Source organism: Siphateles boraxobius, unplaced genomic scaffold (assembly GCF_051911475.1).
Source record: "Siphateles boraxobius isolate OS27281-9 unplaced genomic scaffold, OSU_SipBor_1 7, whole genome shotgun sequence".
NCBI classification, from domain to species: domain Eukaryota; kingdom Metazoa; phylum Chordata; class Actinopteri; order Cypriniformes; family Leuciscidae; genus Siphateles; species Siphateles boraxobius.
The window spans coordinates 32,964,454-32,985,179 of record NW_027509197.1 but is presented as its reverse complement, the minus strand read 5'-3'; the positions used below and the strand labels follow the sequence as shown (position 1 = coordinate 32,985,179).

Here is a 20,726-nt window from a genome sequence, read left to right as displayed (position 1 = left end):
TAACACATTGCTGTTTTGGTATTGATGTAGGGGTACTTGAGCTTTACTGATGAGTCTATGGTGTGATATAATACAAAAAGATTGAGAAATACCATTCTAGAATAGCTTATTAATAATTTCCTCCAATATTTTTTATAGGTAATCCAGTTCCAGAGGTGAGCTGGTTTCGTGATGGCCAGGTTCTTACTGCTGCCGCTCTGCCCGGCGCTCAGATCTCGTTCAGCGATGGCCGCGCTGTTCTGATGATCCCCGCCGTGACAGCCGCACACAGCGGAAGATTTTCTGTGAGAGCCACCAATGGCGCTGGACAAGCCACTAGCACCGCTGAACTACTGGTTACAGGTAAGCAATCACTTTTGAAACTGCTTTGTACTTTTCTGCCAGTGACTTTTTATGTCAAACAAACATAAAACCATTTCTTTGCTTGCCTCAAAGCGGAAACTGCACCACCAAACATCATTCAAAGACTACAGAGTATGACTGTTAGACAAGGGAGCCAAGTGAGACTGGATGTTCGAGTTACAGGAATCCCTGCACCTGTGGTGAAGTTCTACAGAGAGGGAGCTGAGATTCAGAGCTCTGCTGACTTTCAGATTGTTCAAGATGGAGACCTTTACAGTTTGTTGATTGCCGAGGCCTTCCCTGAAGATTCTGGAACTTATTCTGTCAGTGCTTCTAACAGCAGTGGGCGTACTACTTCTACAGCTGAACTTCTGGTTCAAGGTTTGATTTTTATTTCCTAATGAATTAACTTGAAATGTTTGTAATATAGTGTGTTCTTTAAATATTTCCTTTTTTAATGTCAGGTGAGGAGGTTGCAGTGCCTGCAAAGAAGACCAAGACTTTTGTTTCAACTTCTCAGATTTCACAGACTCGCCAGGCTAGAGTTGAAAAGGTATTTAGCATTCTGACAAAATTACACATGAGGCTGACAGCAAAAGATCATGTTAACTCAGTGTTATTTGTCCTTCACAGAGAATGGAGGCCTCCTTTGAGTCCACAGCCATGATGGAAATGGAAATAGAGGATGGTGATTTGGCTCATAAGACACCACCTCGTGTGCCTCCAAAGCCAACTTCCAAGTCCCCAACCCCACCAACAGGGATGTCAAAGGTTGCAGCTACGCGCCATCAGTCACCATCTCCTGTGAGGCCTGTTAAAGCCCCCATTCACACACCTCACAGGTGAGTAGTAATACCTTTACAAACACTAAGACCTTTTTAGAGTACACATATTGCAGATAACTGAACTAAAATCAATAGTGAAAATGATTGCTGTATAATGGAAAGCAATTTGTTCCCTCACCCACACTTATGAAAATGTAAGTGTAAAGATGAATCCGTGTTCTGTTTATTTTTATGATACATTAAACATATTTCTTACAAAGCATTTCCCTTGTTAATACTGTTTTTTTTATATGTTTTATTTTAGGCCTGCTTCCCCTTCAAGACTGTCTGTGTCCCCTATCAGACCAGTGAAGTCTCCAATGACTATACACAAACAAGTTGCACAGGCTGCAGATGTTCTACCTCCTTGGAAGCAGGAGGGTTATGTGGGAGAGTCCAGCTATACCAGCATGACTACTGGGGCCTCATTTGTTCAGACCTCCTCCACATTTGTTCATAAGGAGCAGCAATGGGAAGGTTCTTTTGCTATGCAGCAACGAGCCAGTGGAGTCGCTGTCAAAGAAGTAGGTTATTTTTGCTACTATGACCTCTAGTGGGTAAAATGTAACCTTCTGCCTTTGGGATAATATGAAAGAAAAACTATTCATTACTTGAATTTTATTTTAAAGTAATGCATGATCAAAACATTTTAATTAAGATGTGCTTAAAATATCATTTGAAATAGACAATAAAATCGTAACATAATGTGTGTGGTCACTGACAAAAGGTCATTTGGAGGTATTTAAGATCATTTATTTTCTACTGCAAACAGACTGAGTTGAATAGGAGACCACACACATTATTGAGACTACTGTTACCTAAAGTACAAAGGAATCAACATCAGAGGCAGTGGGGGGAGGGGGGATTGTTTTCACGCCATTTTTCAGTTGTCACACCTTAAATAATAACACTTCATTTTGCAAACTAACCCAGCAAGTTTTACTAACTTCTTATCAACTGGATATACGCATGTTCATAATGATTTTCTTCTGAATAAATTTGCTTCCCACTATTAAATTACATCAGTAAATCAGTAAATTACATTACTGAAATTACATTACTTTTATTAGAAACACAGTAAAGTCTATTAAGCTTTTATGTATGTTAAGCATTTTTTGTCTGTCTATTGCTAAAGTTTGTATTTATTCCATGTGCACAATATTTTCTGCTTCTTGCTTTTAAAGTTATTATGCCTACTGGGCTAATTGTTTCTAGAAGTTGATCAGTAGTATTTTTAAAAGGTTCAGTACTCACAACAATTTATTAATCATGTGTGTTTTGAATCTCTTGAATAGAGGTAAGCATGCACAGTGACAGACAAACAGTGAATCCCTCAGTACATATATTATACCACCAACCTTTTTAGCAAGCAAAAATGTAAAATATAAAAATATAATATGTGGATCAGATAACTAAAATGTCCTGCTTTGTCAGTAAGGCAAACTGTGAGACTGTTTGGCCAAACAGTGAGACTGAGTTATTTGCTGTATATAAGCTGACTGTAATGGATGTACACAGTTGCTGAGCTCTAGAGATAGCCTGTGTCATGTGATGGTCTTATAATAGAATGATAAAAAAAAGTGTGCCAAGAATTTGACACTGTTTGCCATGAATCTATTTTACCAGGGAACAAACTAAATATTCTTTGACTTTAATATTAGGATTCAACCTCACCTTGATCATTAGTATATCTCTTATGTAATATACTAAATTTTTATTAATAGCAATTCAGGTTGAATGTATATTTTGTTATAATCATAGTTTATGATAGCTGCAAAAAAAAAAAAACTATTTACAGGGGGCATCCCACAATCTTGTGGTGGTAACGTGGGATACACAGGTTTGTTGTGTAGATTAATTTTGTTAATCTAACTGAAATCATCTCGAATTAATCCAGTTACAATATCACCCCTGCCTTTTGACCGTTATGAACACAACCAGTCTTGTACAGATCTCACTTGCTTCACTGAGGAATTATTCTCTTTTACCAATTTTTTCTTATTCACCCATTTATATTTTACTGTTACAAATACTGATTTGTATATGCTTTTCCATCTCAACCACTCATGCTTGAAAAAGCTTGATTGAAAAAGCAGCAGAAAGATTATACAATAATAATAATTATTTAATAATACATTTTTATTTTATTGTTTATTTTTTGCAATTTAGATTGTTGAGACTGCAGCAATCCCATCCCTAACAAAAGAGCAAGTGATGCCGCCAACTATTCTGGCTGTGAGTAAAGGAGCACTCATGTACACATGAAAGTGTACAACACAGAGTGAACATTTAATTTTCTTAATTTTTAATAAGTGTAAGATCTTTTGCAAGGTTAAAATATTTACTTAGATTTTGATTTTACTGAGATTCTGTTTTTGCTTTGCCCAGGGTTTAAAGAATGTGACTGTTACCGAAGGAGAGTCTGTGTCTCTGGAGTGCCAGATTTCAGGCCACCCCACCCCAGCTATTATGTGGTTCAGAGAGGATTACAGAATTGAGACCTCCATTGACTTCCAGATAACTTATGAAAACAGCTATGCCCGCTTGGTGATCCGTGAGGCCTTTGCTGAAGACAGTGGCCGCTTCACTTGCACTGCTACCAGTGAGGCTGGAACTATCAGCACCTCCTGCTACCTGCTTGTCAAAGGTAAGATCATGAATCATGAAATAGACCATGAAATATGATTTGGCTTGAAACAAAATGATCTGAGTGATTACAGACTAATTTTTACAGTTCATTTTTCATTTTCAGTCTCAGAAGACATTGAAAGCAGGGAGGATTTCTCTACTGTTGCTGAACACATTGAAATGTCTGCTCAGGAAAGGCAGTGAGTTGATATAATCCTTTGTGGTATAAAATGATATTAAATAATATAAGAATTTGCAATCTGAGTCCTTGGTGTTTCACTAACAGGGTTACATTTGAAGCAAAAGAGGAGACAATGTCTGAAATAAGTGCAGTCTCTGAGCACATGGAAGCTGGAGCAGGTGTTGCCCCTTTCTTTGTGAAGAAACCCACAGTGCAGAAGCTTGTGGAGGGCGACAGCATAATCTTTGATTGCCAGGTTGGAGGAAGTCCAAAGCCTCATATTTACTGGAAGAAAAGTGGAATTCCACTTACTACTGGATACAGGTATGTTTTATACTGTACAAATATACACTTTCTGATCTAAATTGTTTGTAAGATATTGCCATACTTTTTCATTTATGTGAATAGAAAGTATTTCAACTGGTTAATAATGATTTTTTTTGTGCTGGTTTTATGTCTATTGCGAATTAGTTTTCAAAGTCGTTTTATGTATTGTCTTCTGCTTGAGTTCAGTTTCATGTGATGCAAAGATATTAATAGGAAATAAACTCAAACTCATATATCCTCTAGGTACAGAGTAGCCTACAATAAGGACACAGGAGCATGCAAGCTTGAGATCTCCATGACATTTGCTGATGATGCAGGAGAGTACACCATCTTTGCTAGGAACCCACTTGGAGAGATCTCTGCATCAGCTATGCTGCTTGATGAAGGTTGGTTTTTGGGGTGACTTTTTATAAATTATTCTATTGCAATTATAAATTGCAATAGAATTTCAGATCAATTGTTTATAGCGTTTTTCGGCATTTTACAGAGGCATATGAGCTGTATGTTAAGAAACAAGAAGATACATTAAAGACAGAAGTAACTACTATTATAGAGGAGCCAAAAGTGGTTGACATACCTGCTGTTGTTGAGACTATAACTGAAAAAGAGCAGATGCTCATACAAAGGAGGATGGCTCAACAAACCCAGATGATGCAGTCGTTCATTTCAGAGCAGGTATGAAAGGATTTGTTTTTAAATATTATTTTAACATTATAAATCCTGAAAATCAACTTCTGAATATACAAAGTGAGTATGAACCTTACAATGATATTTTACAGGAGTTCCAAATATCTAACTTGGAGCAGAGATTCATCCAAGAAATTGAGTTCCACCTACTTAAGATTACCTACCAGGAGTTGGTGACTGAGGATGGGGAGCAGTTGGATATGAGTGTTTCTGAACATGATGCTATTTCTCCTGTCTTTAATACTCCAGTTAAAAGTTACAGACTCAGGGAGGGAATGAGTGCAACTTTCCATTGTAGAATGACAGGAACCCCTCTCCCTAAGGTAAGATTAAATCGTTATGTTTTCATACATTCAACATCAATCAAGTAAGCTAGTATAATTTTTTAAACAATAACAAACAAGCACAATTGTACTGAAAATCATCAGTGCTTGTCCAATCAAATTAGAGGACCGGATTTTTTGTTATTATTTGAACTATAGATAACCTGGTACAAAGATGGCAAGCGCATCATACATGGAGGCCGTTATCAGATGGAGGTTCTGCTGGATGGTAGAGCCAGTCTGCGTCTTCCTACAGTGCTGGCAGAAGATGAGGGTGTCTATACTGCTTTGATCAGTACCATAAAGGGTAATGCTGTCAGCTCTGGAAAGCTGTTTGTGGAGCCAACTGGTGTAACACAAACACAGCTTCCTCAGCCAGGAGGAGTTCAAAGAATTAGGTAGGTTTTGACTAATCACTAATCACAAAAAATAATTCATAGTTTGTTACTATTGCCATAGTAAATTACATGACATTATAATAAAATTGTTATTGGATTGAGATATTAAAAATATTGCAATTTTCAGGTCCACATCACCACGCTCCACAAGTCGTTCTCCAGGTCGATCACCTTCCCGAAGACTTGATGAGACAGATGAGGCCCAGCTAGAAAGACTCTACAAGCCTGTATTTGTACAGAAGCCCTCTTCCTTTAAGTGCTCTGAGGGGCAGACTGCAAGATTTGATCTGAAAGTTGTTGGAAGACCCATGCCTGAGACTTACTGGTTCCACAATGGTTAGTGATCTGCATCCATAGGATATTTTATAACAGTGACAATTATTTTATTACCATACAATGACAACTATACTTTTTTCATTACAGGACAACAAGTAGTCAATGACTACACCCACAAGATTGTGGTAAAGGAGAATGGAACTCAATCAATGATTGTGGTTCCTGCCATGCCTCAGGACTCAGGAGAGTGGATGGTTGTTGCTCAGAACAGAGCTGGAAAAACAACTGTATCTATGACTCTCACTGTTGAAGGTATGGCATTAATAATACACTAATAATTAATTTATAAAATAACTTTCTGTATGACTTCCGGCCAACTGCATTAATTATTTGTAATGACATATTCGGTTTACATTGTTATCATTTTCAGCCAAGGAAAACTTGGTGAGACCACAGTTTGTTGAGAAGCTAAGAAACATCAGCGTTAAAGAGGGTACTTTGGTTGAGCTAGCTGTTAAAGCTATTGGCAACCCCCTTCCTGACATTGTTTGGTTGAAGAACAGTGACATAATCTCCCCACATAAACACCCGCATATCAGGTAAGTTTTCAGTCAAGAAGTAACTTAGCTTACTAGTTTAAGTAAATTCAAGTAAATGATCCATGGAGTGGAATGGTCCATGTGATGATGTATATATATATATATATATATATAGCATTTCTCTATTTCAGTTAACTGAATTTTTTTGTTTATTAGGATTGAGGGTGGTAAAGGAGAAGCTCATTTCAAGATTCCATCAAGTACAGGATCTGATAGCGCATGGTACACTGCTACAGCTATCAACAAAGCTGGCAGAGATACCACACGTTGCAGAGTTAATATTGAGGTGGATGCAGTACAGCCTCAGCCTGAGAAAAAGCTTGTAATTCCCAAGGGAACCTACAAAGCCAAAGAAATTGCTGCACCAGAGTTAGAGCCACTGCATCTTCGCTATGGTCAGGAACAATGGGAAGATGGTGACCTCTACGATAAGGAGAAGCAACAGAAGCCTCACTTCAAAAAGAAACTTACCTCAGTCAGGCTGAAACGATTTGGACCTGCACACTTTGAGTGCAGACTGACCCCTATTGGTGACCCGACCATGAATGTTGAGTGGCTGCATGATGGCAAGCCATTGGCAGCTGCTAACAGACTACGCATGGTCAATGAGTTTGGCTACTGCAGTCTTGACTATGAAGCTGCTTATTCCAGAGATAGTGGTGTTATTACATGCAGAGCCACCAACAAATTTGGAGTTGACCAGACCTCTGCTACACTAATTGTTAAAGATGAGAAAAGCCTTGTTGAGGAAACACAATTGCCAGAGGGAAGGCGAGGTCAAATAATAGATGAAATAGAGCGTATTGCCCATGAGGGTGGCCCCTCTGGAGTTACTGGAGATGATAACTTTGAGAAGACTAAGCCAGAGATTGTGCTACTTCCAGAGCCAGTAAGAGTTATGGAGGGAGAATCAGCCAAATTTCGCTGTAGGGTGACAGGCTACCCTACCCCAAAAGTCAACTGGTACCTCAATGGACTGCTCATCCGCAAGAGTAAAAGATTTAGACTTCAGTTTGATGGTATTCACTACTTGGAAATCGTAGACACCAAGTCATATGATTCAGGTGATGTCAAAGTTATGGCTGAAAACCCTGAAGGTGTTACCGAGCATCTTGTGAAATTTGAGATTCAGCAAAAGGAGGACTTCAGGTCAATTCTGCGCCGTGCTCCTGAGATCAAGGCTCCTGCTCCTGCACCGTCACAAGAGCATGGTAGAGTCTCATTTGAGGTTGTCAAAGCAGAGAAACCATCTGTAACCTCTAAAGAACCCAAGGAGGTGGTTATGCTGAGGAAAACTGAGAGAGTGATCCATGAGAAATCAACAGAAGAAACAGAGGAACTGAGAAGCAAATTCAAGCGTAGGACCCAGGAAGGCTACTATGAAGCAATAACTGCCGTAGATCTGAAGTCCCGCAAGAAGGATGAGTCTTATGAGGGTATGCTAAAGAAGAGGAAAGAAGAACTTCTTCATCACACCAAAGAACTAGGGCCTGATGCTGAGAAGAAAAAAGAAGAGGAGGGTAAACTCACCATTCCCAAAGTCAAGCCAGAGAAAATTGTGCTCTCTCCAAGCATGGAGGCTCCAAAGATCATTGAACGTATCCAGAGCCAGACAGTTGGCTTGGGAGATGAAGTACACTTCCGTTGCAGAGTCACCGGTAAACCAGATCCAGAATGTCAGTGGTTCAAAAATGGTATCTTATTGGAGAAGTCAGACCGGGTTTACTGTTATTGGCCAGAAGACCATGTCTGTGAATTAGTGATAAAAAATGTCTTAGCTGAGGACTCAGCAAGTGTAATGGTCAAAGCCATGAACATTGCTGGAGAGACCTCAAGCCATGCTTTCCTGCTGGTTCAAGGTAAAAAATAAATCCTACTAGTTGCCGTTTCCATATTATCAGTACCATAAATGGTAAAAGTATCTCAAGTCATTGTTCTTTCACTTTTCTTTCAGGCAAACAAGTTGTCTCTTTTACACAACTTCTAGAAGATCAGAATGCTAAAGAGAAGGACACCATGATGACCTTTGAATGTGAGACGAATGAGCCATTTGTTAAGGTCAAGTGGATGAAGAACAATGCAGAAATTTTCTCAGGTGACAAATACAGAATGCACTCTGACAGAAAGGTGCACTTCCTGTCAGTGCTGATGATTTCTATGAAGGACGAAGCCGAGTACAGTTGTGTGGTTGTTGACGATGACCACATAAGAACCAGCGCCTCACTTTATGTTGAAGGTTAGTGCAACACTTACAACAGTTTTATCTTCTCATCCAACTGTCTTTAATAGTTTTGAGCAGTTCATTATTTGGTGAAATGTACAATTTGATGTGTTATACAGGTGCACCACTTGAAATTGTAAAGAACCTTGAGAATACAGAAGTACCTGAGACATACTCTGGAGAGTTTGAGTGTATTTTGTCCCGTGAGGATGCTGAAGGCACCTGGTATTTTGAGAACAAAGAAATCACTCCTAGCCTTAAATATGTTGTGTCTACACGTCGTGGTCGTCATAGTCTTTCTGTGAAAGATGTTAAGAAGGAGGACCAAGGAAAATACACTTTCAAAGTGGGAGATCTTAAGACAAGTGCCTCCCTTAAGATGAAAGGTGAGAATGAGTAAACTAGGATTCAATTATTTAAAAGTGCTTTTTATAAGCTGTGAACTTTTCTATTAAAACTCATTTTAGTTGTCTGCTATAATTAAAAGTCATTTAAATAATATTTAAATATTTCTGGTTCACTCTAGTGCGTCCTGTGACTCTGATGCAAGGTCTTTCTGACCTGACAATATGTGAGGGTGATATTGCCCAACTTGAGGTGCGATTCTCTCAGGAGAATGTGGAGGGCTCATGGATGATGAATGGTCAAGCCATCTCTGCTTCCAATAAGATTCACATGGTCATTGACAAAGTCACCCATAAGCTTCTCATTGAGGACGCCAGTAAGGGTGATGCAGGAATGTACTCCTTTGTTGTTCCTGCTCAGGACATTTCTACAAAGGGAAAGCTAACAGTTCAAAGTAAGACAGCTTATTAACCATAAATGAATGTTCAATTAATTCTCAAACATTGATTTACATTTTCATGAGGAAAGAGGCTGTTTAATTAATAATTTTGTTTCTTTTCCAGCTATTGGCTTCTTGACACCATTAAAAGATGTTTCCACAGTAGAGGGCACTAAAGCTGTCCTTGAGGCTAAAATTTCTGCTCCTGATATAACTTCAGTAAAATGGTTCCAAAATGACAAGCTGGTGACAGCAAGTGATAGAGTCCAGATGGTTGTCAAAGGATCCAAACAGAGACTGGCAATCAACAGGACATATGCATCAGATGAAGGACAATATAAACTGATTGCTGGCAAAGTAGACTCAACATGTAAACTTTCTGTCCAGCGTGAGTGTCCCTCAAAATTGTTCCAATATATTTCTTTCCTGTTTTAATTGTTTTGAAAGAGTCGATAATGATGGCATTGTTCATTGTTTTATAGCTGTATCTATTGTTAAGCACATGGAGGACTGCGTTTGCACAGAGACCCAGAATGTCACCTTTGAAGTGGAGGTATCTCATCCTGGCATTGATGCTCTCTGGACTTTCAAGGGTCAACCTTTAAAAGCAGGTCCAAAGTACAAGATTGAGGGCAAAGGTACACACTATAGCCTCACTGTTTTGAATGCAATGAAGGATGAGGAAGGAGAGTACATGTTTATGGCTGGTGAGAAGGAATCTAGAGCAAGGCTTATTGTATCAGGTACGTAGACATTCAAAATGTTTTTAAAATATAAGTACCTACTGGTTTGCCATGCACAAGGTGGGAATCATGTCATGTATCTGAGTTGTTGCATTTTTTTATTTCTCCACTAGGTGGTGCTATAAACAGTCCGCTCCATGATTTGACTGTAGCAGAATCCCAAACTGCTGAGCTGGAGTGTGAAGTTGCTAACCCTACTACAGAAGGCAAATGGCTCAAAGATGGCCACCCCGTTGACTTCAGCGATAATATCATAAGTGAAAATAATGGTGCTGTTAGACGCCTTGTCATCGGCATCACCAGGCCACAGGATGTTGGAGAGTACACCTACCAGGTGGCAAACTCCAAGACATCTGGCAACTTGAAGGTTGAAGGTAAATTTTGTGTCGCTAGATTAGTTTACTGCAAATTATGCTATCTCATATGATGCAAGTTATTTATATGTATTTTCTTATTTTTTTTATCCAAGCTGTTAAAATCAGGAAGACAATGAAGAACCAAACCGTTACTGAGACCCAGGAGGCAGTATTCAGTCTTGAACTCACCCATTTAGATGTGAAAGGATCCCAATGGATCAAGAATGGTGTTGAGATTACTCCAAGTGATAAATTTGAGATAACAGTTGATGGCATGGTTCACACCCTGAAAATCAAGAACTGCAACTCCCAAGATGAATCAGTTTATGGTTTCAAACTTGGAAAACTCTCTGCTAATGCCAGACTAAATGTTGAAAGTATGTTTTTAATTATCTGTCAAGTATACAGTTATTTAAATCTGTCTGCTGTTATTAGATGTATTTCAATACCTTTAAATCTCTTTTATAGCTATCAAAATTGTGAAAAAAACAAAGGATGTGACATCACTGCTGGGGGCAACTGCCTCATTTGAGCTGAGTTTGTCCCATGATGACATTCCAGTTAAGTGGATGTTCAATAATCAGGAGCTTGAGTCGAGTTCAAATATTAAAATACTGTCTGAGCGGAAAGCCCACAAACTTGTCATTCAGTGTGTTGAAGGTCACTTGGCAGGTGAATACATTGCTGTGGTCGGGCATCTGCTCTGCAGTGCTCATCTTCATGTTGAATGTAAGTATCTGAAGATTTTTTTTTCAATAGTCTTCACCTTAAATGGACAAATTTGTCATTCTAAATATGTTTTAATTTTCAAATATTGCATATATTCAGATTTGAGAGTCACAAAACCTCTGAAGAACATTGAGGTTCCAGAGACCCATGTTGCCACGTTCGAGTGTGAAGTTTCACATTTCAATGTTTCATCCATCTGGCTGAAAAATGGAGTTGAGATTGAGATGAGTGAGAAGTTTGGAATTGTGGTGCAGGGCAAAATACATCAGCTGAAAGTCATGAATGCCAGCCAGGAGGACATTTCAGAATACACGTTTGTGTGTGGAAATGACAAAGTCTCTGCTACCCTGACTGTAAAACGTGAGTAATTTGTATGGTGTTGGTAAGTTTAAAAGAAATATGAAGTTACTATAAACAGCACATTCAAAAAATGCAATTTAAAATCTTTCAGCAATTCTGATCACATCCATGCTTCAGGACATCAATGCTAAAGAAAAAGACACTGTTACATTTGAGGTGACCATCAACTATGAAGGCATCACCTACAAATGGCTGAAGAATGGAGTAGAAATAAGATCCAGTGATAGATGCCAAACTCGCTGCAAACAGTGTAGCCACTCTCTCACTATCCGAAATGTTCACTTTGGGGATGGTGGAGAGTACAAGTTTGTGGCTGGATCAGCTGAAACATCTGCAAAACTCTTTGTTGATGGTTAGTTTTGTTTTTCTATTGACAGCTGCCTTTATGTAACCTAGTAGATTGACTAACAAAAATCTGTGTTCTCCAGCTCGTGTGATTGAATTTACCAAGCACATTAAAGATATAAAGGTAACTGAGAAGAAGAAGACTATATTTGAATGTGAGCTCTCTGAACCCAACGTCCCTGTGATGTGGATGAAGGATGGGCAGGAGCTTGAGTTGTCTGACAGGTACGGCTTCAGTTTTGATGCAATTGACACTGCAGATACATTTCTTAATATCATTAATCATATTATATATTTGTAAGACATTAAGACTTGTGTAAATAATAAATATCATTTATTTTTGATAGATTAATGCTTAAAACAAAGGATAATGATACAAGTCTAAATATATTATGCACTTTTGCTTCTTAAGTACCTTTATCGTGCTCTAAGGATGTTTAAATATTTTTACGCCCCAAACAAGACAACAATTCATTTTTTTATTTTTTGCAGTCTAAAGATCTCTACTGTGTCCATAATATGTAACTTCCTCGTTGTTTTAGATTCAAAGCCACCACTGACAAATTCCTGCAGCGTTTGATGATCCAGACAGTTCGCATGTCTGATGCCGGAGAGTTCTCTGTGGTTGCTGGTGCAAGTGTTTCCAAGGCAAACCTGATAGTGGAGGGCAAGGATGTCCGCATCTCTGAGCCTGCTGAAAAGGACATCACTGTAACTATCCTTTGTCTTATCAATGTCACATGTTAAAACATTACCTGTGTGTCATGGTGAGATCACTTTTTTTCTCTCTTTTTCATGCTTTTCAGGTGGTTGAGAAACAAAGGGCTTCATTTGAGTTTGAAGTTAATGAGGATGAAATTGAAGGTCGCTGGCTGAAAAATGGTGTTGAAATTCAATCTTTTGAGGAGCGCTTTAACTATGTGACAGTTAGAAAGACACATCGCTTGACAATCACTGAGGCTTACAGAAGTGATGCTGGAGAATATACATTCATAGCAGGAAAGAACCGGAGCACAGTCAAACTACATGTCCAGAGTGAGTGTACAGTTCATATATCTATAAATATATTTAAATAAATTTTCAGTTTATTTTGCATACATATTTATACTGCCATTCAAAAGTTTGAGGTTGGTAAGATTATTTAAATATTTTTTAAATAAGTGTCTTTTGCCCACCAAGTTGCATTTATTTGATTAAAAATACAGTAAAACAGTTATATTGTAAAATTTTATTACAATTTAAGTTATACGTTTTCTTAACATATCTTAATTATTGTAAAATGTAACGTATTCCTGTGATGGCAATGCTGAATTTTCAGCAGCCATTACTACTATATATATATATATATATATATATATATATATATATATATATATATATATATTGTAAGTTGGTCCACTTACAAAGAAATTAAGGGTCTATCTTTTTTTATGGTAGGTTTATTTTAACAGATAGAGACGAGACAGAATATCAACCAAAAAATCCAGAAAAAAATATTATATAAAGGTTATACATTTATTTGCATTTCAGTTAGTGAAATAAGTATTTGATCCCCAAGCAAAATATGACTTAGTACTTGATGGAGAAACCCTTGATGGCAAGCATAGAAAGAAGACGTTTCTAGTAATTGGTCACCCGGTTTACACACATCTCCGGAGGGATTTTGGTTCACTCCTCTTTACAGATCCTCTCTAAATCCTTAGGATTAAAGGGATAGTTCACCCAAAAATGAAAATTAGCCCATGATTTACTCACCCTGAAGCCATCCTAGGTGTATATGAGATTTTTCTTTCAGACGAATACAATCGGAGTTATATTAAAACATGTCCTGGCTCTTCCAAGCGTTATAATGAGAGTCTATGGGTATATTTTTTTTTAATTAATTTATTAATTTATTAATTTACTTGAGTACAAGTAGAAGTACTGAAAAATAATATGACTATTATTAGTAAATAAGTAGTTTGCTGAAAAACTAGTCAAGTTACTATGTAACAAAGTACTTAAGTATATATTTTTTGTTTATTATAGTAATATTTATTAGTATATTTTTATCCAGAATGAGGTGATGTTAGCAATATGGAGTGCAAAACACTCATGTAATTTCTGTTTCATTCATACTGGAGGCCAGAGGGCGTCCTTATAGGAGATCCCTTATATGGGCATCAGATATTGCTACAGCTGACATGCAGATAGAGTCGTTTTGACTAATGAAAAATGAAGACAATAGACACGATTGCAATGATCTGTGTGTATCTGTGTTCTTCAAGCCATCTCAATAATTTTTGTAAGAATTATGTGTATCTACGTATAACGCAACGCTTATCAACATAGCCTGTATCAGAGTATATAATTTTTATAAAATTATCCTCACTCTCACTCTGTGTTAAGAAGCAACATGGGACCACTGAAGCAAGTTATTTCAAAGACAACATGTGTTTGTATAGTGATTTTGGAGCAAAACATTATATTAATGTCATAAATTGTCGTGTTTGACACTATGCTAAGCAAACATACTAGCTATCCCTGTTGCTAAGAGCGATTGTTTCATTACTAATTTTGAAAAAATAAGACCTTTTGAATGTTTGTTAAAAGGGCAAAAGCACAGAAGGGTAAGTGAGAGGTCAGATCAAAGAAATGTGGGATCAAAACAGTATGAATAGAAAAGTGCCAGTAAAAAATAAAGTGGGGTACGAGTTAACATTAAATAAAATGCTGTTTTTTCATTCTACAAAGAAAGGAGCCCAATGTTGCTATAGCAACGAGCTACACTTTTTACGTGCATCTGATTGACAGGTAATTCATGCAATCTTTTTTCACTGTTTTTTCTAATGTTGAGGTTACTTCAAATTCGTACAAAGTTTGTTTCGTACATTAAGTTTAACTGCATTGTTAAAGAGGTCAAGCTTTACCACTCAACTGAATTGTGTGCATGCATTTTAGAAACTTACATTGTTGTTGCTCCGTCCATGCAATAATTGCGACCTTCTATGAGCCGAGTTTTCTATTTACTTCAACTGCTCAGTGCTCTAGTAATATCAATGGAATGACCCATTTCAATTTAAAATCACAATATGAGCATAGCTTACTCACATTCACTAAAATATTGAAACTTTAGCGATACTGATTCAAAACGTGAGCGCCAGTGACTGACTGTCAAAGTGCGGATTGAACACCCCGCCCCCAGCTGAACTGGAAGTTTTGATTGGTTTTTCACCCGAGTCAGATCTGTCAGTTACTGGCTGAAGCGCAGGGCTCCACCGCAGTAGTTTGGAAAGTGTCAAATGTCGGCTCGCCCTGTTGCTCTGTCGGCACCTTTGTCAAAGTACTTTATACTTCTAAAAAAAATTTAGCGAAGTTGAATTCTTTATTTTTAATCAACTCAACTAAGAGTAAAAGTACCACAATTTATTTATAATCAAAAAAGTAGAAAAAATTGAAAAATCTATACTCAAGTACTGTAACGAAAGTATTTGTAATTAGTTACTTTCCACTTCTGACGATAACAATGTATGACGTAGGAGTAGCAGAAGCTTTGACACCTCTCGCGGTTCAAACAAACAGGGCTGGTCAACCGCGTTCATCATTACATTTTGCGTCAAGTTCAAGTGTTACTCTTTTGGCGTAAGTCGACTTGCGTACGGCTGTCTGCTGGAAGCTAGTTATCTTAGTCGATAAAGTTTTAAATATGGATCTTTTTCTTACACTAACTGGCTAGGCTGCTCCTAACCTTAATGTGCTTCCTCTTGAGCTACTCTTTGTTTCCTTGGCGGCACTGTTGGGAATATTACTTTGAGAATGTAATAGGTTACAGATTACAACTTACCCTGTTTAAAATGTAATAGTAGTGAAGCTATTTCAATTATTTTATTAACTGATCACATTAGATTACTTTACTAAATGTCTAATGAATGTTTTCAACTGTTAATAATTTTCAAACATTTAAACCAGGCGTGGTTAAACTTACAGTAGTAGCTCAATACTGATTACTGTCAGTCTTTCAAAAATCCTTCATCACTTGATTTAAGATTATAATAATTTAATTTTAAAGCACAGCCACCATGCAATCAGACTTTGGCACCTTCCGCCATAACATGACATATTCTATAGCATTTTATCAGTTGGCAAACATATTTTGCTCTGAACTATTATATTTGCACCCTTTTCTGATTTCTGGATGAAATTATTTTTACATTTCCAGCTCTGGAATGCATTTTTATCCCTCTCCATGGTGGGGGTTGTAGCCTAAAGCCTTTCAGTGGCAATGTGTATTGATGTAATTGGCAGACATGTTGTGCTGCAAATACAAACAAGAGAACCAATCAAAAGTATTAGCATGAAGTATACAATTAAATACAGAATAATCCTTATTAACGCTACAAAAGTTCAGTCAAGAGCAGTGAGTGATTTTCTTTTTGTCTTGTTCTTTGATTATAACATGAATGGCTGCTGCAGTCACTTTAAGAGCTGCCACACATGACGCGGATCTGACACACCTCCGATGTACTCACAACTCGTTACAGCCATTTAAGACTTTATTGAACCTATGTAAGACTGTGCTTACGAGGATACTCGACAAAGCTGACATTTTGGAACACCGTGGATCCCCTTACATTGAAATGCGCCGACATGTTTCTACAGTGTTTCTACACTAAACGGACAAACGCGTTTCGTTACTATTTTGCTCTTCATGCAAGGAAGCAAGCTTAGTTCAGCGAATAAAGCCCTGTCACAATGATGAACAAGTAACAATAATATTCACAATAACATAGTTTTATTGAATAATTAAGTAAACATAATTTCTTAATTTATCCTTGTAAAGAAACCTCATTGCTGAACTGGCTACTCTCTGCTGTCTCAGACGATGACATATTTTCCTGTCGGCCGCCGTAACTTTTGTTGGTTGCAATTCGTAACCTCACCACTAGATGCCGCTAAAAATCACACACTGCACCTTTAAGTTCTTATTTTTGCGTTTTATCGCCCTTGAATGAATGATAGCGTAATAATATACTGGAACATATCCTAGGCTTTTTACAGAAAATATTCAGATGTTACCCCCTTTGTAATCGTTAACATTCTAGGGGATCAAATGCTAATCAATGTATAACCTTTATATAGGCTAATGTGTTTTTTTCCCCTGGGTTATTTGGTTGATATTCTGTCTCTATTCATTAAAATAAACCTATCATAAAAATGATAGAGCCTTAATTTCTTTGTAAGTGGGCAAACTTACAAAATCAGAAGGGGATTAAATAATTATTTTCCCCATAGTATATATATTCTGGAAGCTTTTATTTTAAACAAAAACATATATCTGAAATAGATTTTTTTGTAACAATGGTAAAGTATTTACTGTCACTTTTCATCAATTGAATGCATTGTGACCCAAACTATTGGACGGTAGTGGGTATATGTCTTATGTATATATATTTTTTTTTTTCTGTCCATTGCATACCAGTATATTCCAAATGCATTGAACCACTACATTAAAATGTGATTTGTGAAGCTGATTGTCTTGGTCTAACATGTGTCTTGATTTAATTCAGACCCTGAGCCTCCTCAGATTATCAGGCACTTGCAGCCCCTGTCTGTTGAAGCTGGCAAACCTGCACGCTTTTCTGTGGAGGTGACAGGAATTCCTCAGCCTCAGGTATCCTGGTATAAGAACTCTCAGGCCCTGTCTTCTGGGTTCAAGTGTAAGTTCCTGAGAGAGGGAAATGAGCACATATTTTTGCTCATTGAAGTCTTCCCAGAGGATGCAGCTCAGTACAACTGTGAAGCTAAGAACGACTATGGAGTAGCCACAAGTTCTGCGTCACTTAATGTGGAAGGTAAGCTTATTTTGAGACTGTTATTTAAAACCAATATTAGATACTGTTTTAAAACTCTTTCATATAACGAATATTTTTAACACAAACATAACTTCTGTGAACAGTTTCAGAAGTGGTTTCTCCAGACACTGTGGCCCCAGTGTCTCTACCAGTAATTATTACCTCACTTCAAGATACCTCTGCTGAAGAGGGAGAATCAACCAGATTCCAGTGCCGTGTCGCTGGAGATGGTAAGGATCAATCCTGTGCATTAAACAATTGTGGAAAATAGAATATTTTTTACATTTTTAATACCCAACATTTCCTTTGTGGACTTAACAAGTATTTGTTTGATGTGTGCAGATCTGAAGATTACCTGGTACTGTAGAGATAAGGAAATTGTGAAGTCTGACAACTTCAGAATGTCTCAGTTTGATGATATCTGCCAGCTCGAGATCTCCAGAGCATATGCTCCAGATGCAGGAGAATACACATGTGTTGCACGCAATTCTGGAGGAATGGTCTCTTGCTCTGCAGTTTTGACGGTCAATGGTATGTGCAAACTTTTTAGGTTCTTTGTCTTCTCTCAAGACTATGCCATCCTTTTCTTGTTGAGCAACCTGGCCTTTGTTTTTGGTTGGTCTTGTTTAGCATGCTCCATTGCTTAATACAAGTTTTGGATGTCATGCATGATGGTCGGATTATTAACTTTAAATACACTTTGGACAATCTTGGCATAATGGGTTTATATGACCTTACCAAGACCAGGCCCCATTATTCTTTACTGTGTATGTGAAAAGCACTGTTTTCCAACTAAATTCATTGATCCATCAGGCCCTATATAGAAGAAACATTAAAAGATACAAATTGCATCACCTCTTACCTGACTATAGACCATTAATAACTTTATTTTCAATGAATAGTTTTTCTCTCTCAAAAAAACAGCACATTTTGCTTGTCATCATCCTCATGGATTTTGACAACTCACCTATGTAATTCTGCCATCTCTCACTACCTTTACCCTACAGTGATGATTATCTATTATTTTTAAACTTTAAATGGCAATTTGACATTTACAAATGTCTAATGTTATTCTTTTTATCGCTCAGATCTCAGTGTGAGAACAGTAGGTAGGCAAAGTGTTTCAAGCACCGGAATGACTCATTCGGAGATGGTCACCTCCCAGACCATGAGTGAGACTCATTGTTCCACTATGCAAACTTTTGAAAGCATCTCTACGGTGAGGATGTCCACAACATCTGTTAAAAGCATTGAGGTCCAACAAGTTACCTCTATGGAAGAATATTCTACAAGCCCCGTTTTGGCCCAGAAAATGAGTGATGTAATTGTCGGCCTGGGTGATGTGGCTCAGTTCAACTGTTCCTTCAGTGGACAGCCATTTACTGAAATTGTATGGGATCATAACGGAAGGACAATCAAAAATACAGAAAGGGTGCAATGTGTACATCAAGGCAAGCTCATTTCTCTCATGATAGTCAATGTCCATCTTGGGGACCAGGGACATTACTGCTGTACTGTTAAAAATAGAAATGGCGAGAATCGAACGTCTGCACAACTCACTGTCGAAGGTGGTTATAGTTTTTTTGTCTTTGATGCACATTTCCTCCCATCTGCTTCCTGCTGGTGTTTTGTTAATCTAAAATATGTTTCATGTGGCTATAACCAACTTTAATTTTTAATTGAATTTACAATGTAATATCCCATGTAATCTATTTTAATACTTTAAATAGTTTGATCCTTCACATGCTGGCCTAACATCATCCTCCATCTTACTAACTTTTTTTTGTTCTTATCAATGCTAAAAGATCTTGCTGAATTACTGAATAATCCCTAATAAATTTCCCTAACTTTATTCTCACTCAGCTAAAGAAGCGAACCCCAAAGAAACCCCCGTACCCTCCGATTCTATCAGTAAATCTTCTAAAACTGAAAATGAGTCAAGTAAAAAGGCCACTGACCAAAAAAATCAGGAATCCCTGCAGAATGTTGGAGCCCTGACAACAAAGTGGCAGATAAGCCGACATTACAATCCTGATGTTATCACTTTGTTGGAGCATGACATATATGATGCAATTCAGCCAGAGTTCCTTGTGAAACTGTCCCCAGAATTCCTTGCCAAACAAAGGGAGAGTGTTTCTCTTTATTATTTAATCAAAGGAAGTCCCTCTCCATTCATTGTATGGCTACACAACCAGTTGAATGTTGAAGAGCCAAGGTCATACTCCTTGAAACATGATGGGCCCTTGTGCTACTTAAATGTAAAGAATATCGGTTCTGAGCAAGGGGGCACACATTCTTGCAAAGTTATCAATGCTGCCGGAGACAAAACATGCAGCACTCATCTCAGAGTGAAGACAGGTTGGCATTTGCATGCTTTGGTCTTTACCACCTTTTATGTTAGCCCTGGGCACACTTTTAATTTACTCATTTGTCCACTCTTATAAGTAGAAAGACAGAAAAAAAAAGAATGTGACATGTCTTAAAAAAGGGGAAAAAAATCACAACATGCAAATGTTGTTTCTAAAGGAGTCTGACAGATACTGCAGTGGACACCTGTCATGGGTGTTCTACAAGGGAGATGTGGTCCATTTTCATTATGTTTGAAGGAGATTTTTTTTATAAGAAGAGAACACAGACACTTTGCTGTCACATATCTAATATTTGTTTGTGTTTTCACAGTGTCTAAAGTGGATGAGGAGGCCAGTTATGAAGAAGCAAAAGGTAAATGAATAAATACAAATTATGGTGACTTATCTTTTGTTTACTTCATTT

The 20,726-nt window shown here is 37.7% G+C and overlaps 1 protein-coding gene across 1 annotated transcript in view; it reads left to right on the top strand.

The window, feature by feature from the left end:
* The window catches only part of ttn.1 (titin, tandem duplicate 1), a 156,107-nt gene that overhangs the window by 2,205 nt on the left and 133,176 nt on the right, over positions 1-20,726 (top strand). Inside the window, exons 3-38 of the mRNA XM_077215909.1 lie at positions 139-342; positions 436-723; positions 807-895; positions 976-1,184; positions 1,432-1,690; positions 3,336-3,401; positions 3,555-3,813; positions 3,919-3,994; positions 4,081-4,299; positions 4,546-4,688; positions 4,790-4,977; positions 5,082-5,312; positions 5,472-5,710; positions 5,838-6,046; positions 6,134-6,298; positions 6,417-6,585; positions 6,742-8,444; positions 8,540-8,821; positions 8,926-9,192; positions 9,333-9,605; positions 9,715-9,978; positions 10,073-10,333; positions 10,447-10,707; positions 10,803-11,066; positions 11,158-11,418; positions 11,518-11,778; positions 11,870-12,130; positions 12,207-12,348; positions 12,666-12,834; positions 12,930-13,158; positions 17,670-17,954; positions 18,059-18,184; positions 18,297-18,485; positions 19,043-19,522; positions 19,818-20,312; positions 20,634-20,675. Coding sequence (XP_077072024.1) covers positions 139-342; positions 436-723; positions 807-895; positions 976-1,184; positions 1,432-1,690; positions 3,336-3,401; positions 3,555-3,813; positions 3,919-3,994; positions 4,081-4,299; positions 4,546-4,688; positions 4,790-4,977; positions 5,082-5,312; positions 5,472-5,710; positions 5,838-6,046; positions 6,134-6,298; positions 6,417-6,585; positions 6,742-8,444; positions 8,540-8,821; positions 8,926-9,192; positions 9,333-9,605; positions 9,715-9,978; positions 10,073-10,333; positions 10,447-10,707; positions 10,803-11,066; positions 11,158-11,418; positions 11,518-11,778; positions 11,870-12,130; positions 12,207-12,348; positions 12,666-12,834; positions 12,930-13,158; positions 17,670-17,954; positions 18,059-18,184; positions 18,297-18,485; positions 19,043-19,522; positions 19,818-20,312; positions 20,634-20,675 — 9,528 coding nt within the window. The remainder of the gene's footprint in view (positions 1-138; positions 343-435; positions 724-806; positions 896-975; positions 1,185-1,431; positions 1,691-3,335; positions 3,402-3,554; positions 3,814-3,918; positions 3,995-4,080; positions 4,300-4,545; positions 4,689-4,789; positions 4,978-5,081; positions 5,313-5,471; positions 5,711-5,837; positions 6,047-6,133; positions 6,299-6,416; positions 6,586-6,741; positions 8,445-8,539; positions 8,822-8,925; positions 9,193-9,332; positions 9,606-9,714; positions 9,979-10,072; positions 10,334-10,446; positions 10,708-10,802; positions 11,067-11,157; positions 11,419-11,517; positions 11,779-11,869; positions 12,131-12,206; positions 12,349-12,665; positions 12,835-12,929; positions 13,159-17,669; positions 17,955-18,058; positions 18,185-18,296; positions 18,486-19,042; positions 19,523-19,817; positions 20,313-20,633; positions 20,676-20,726) is intronic.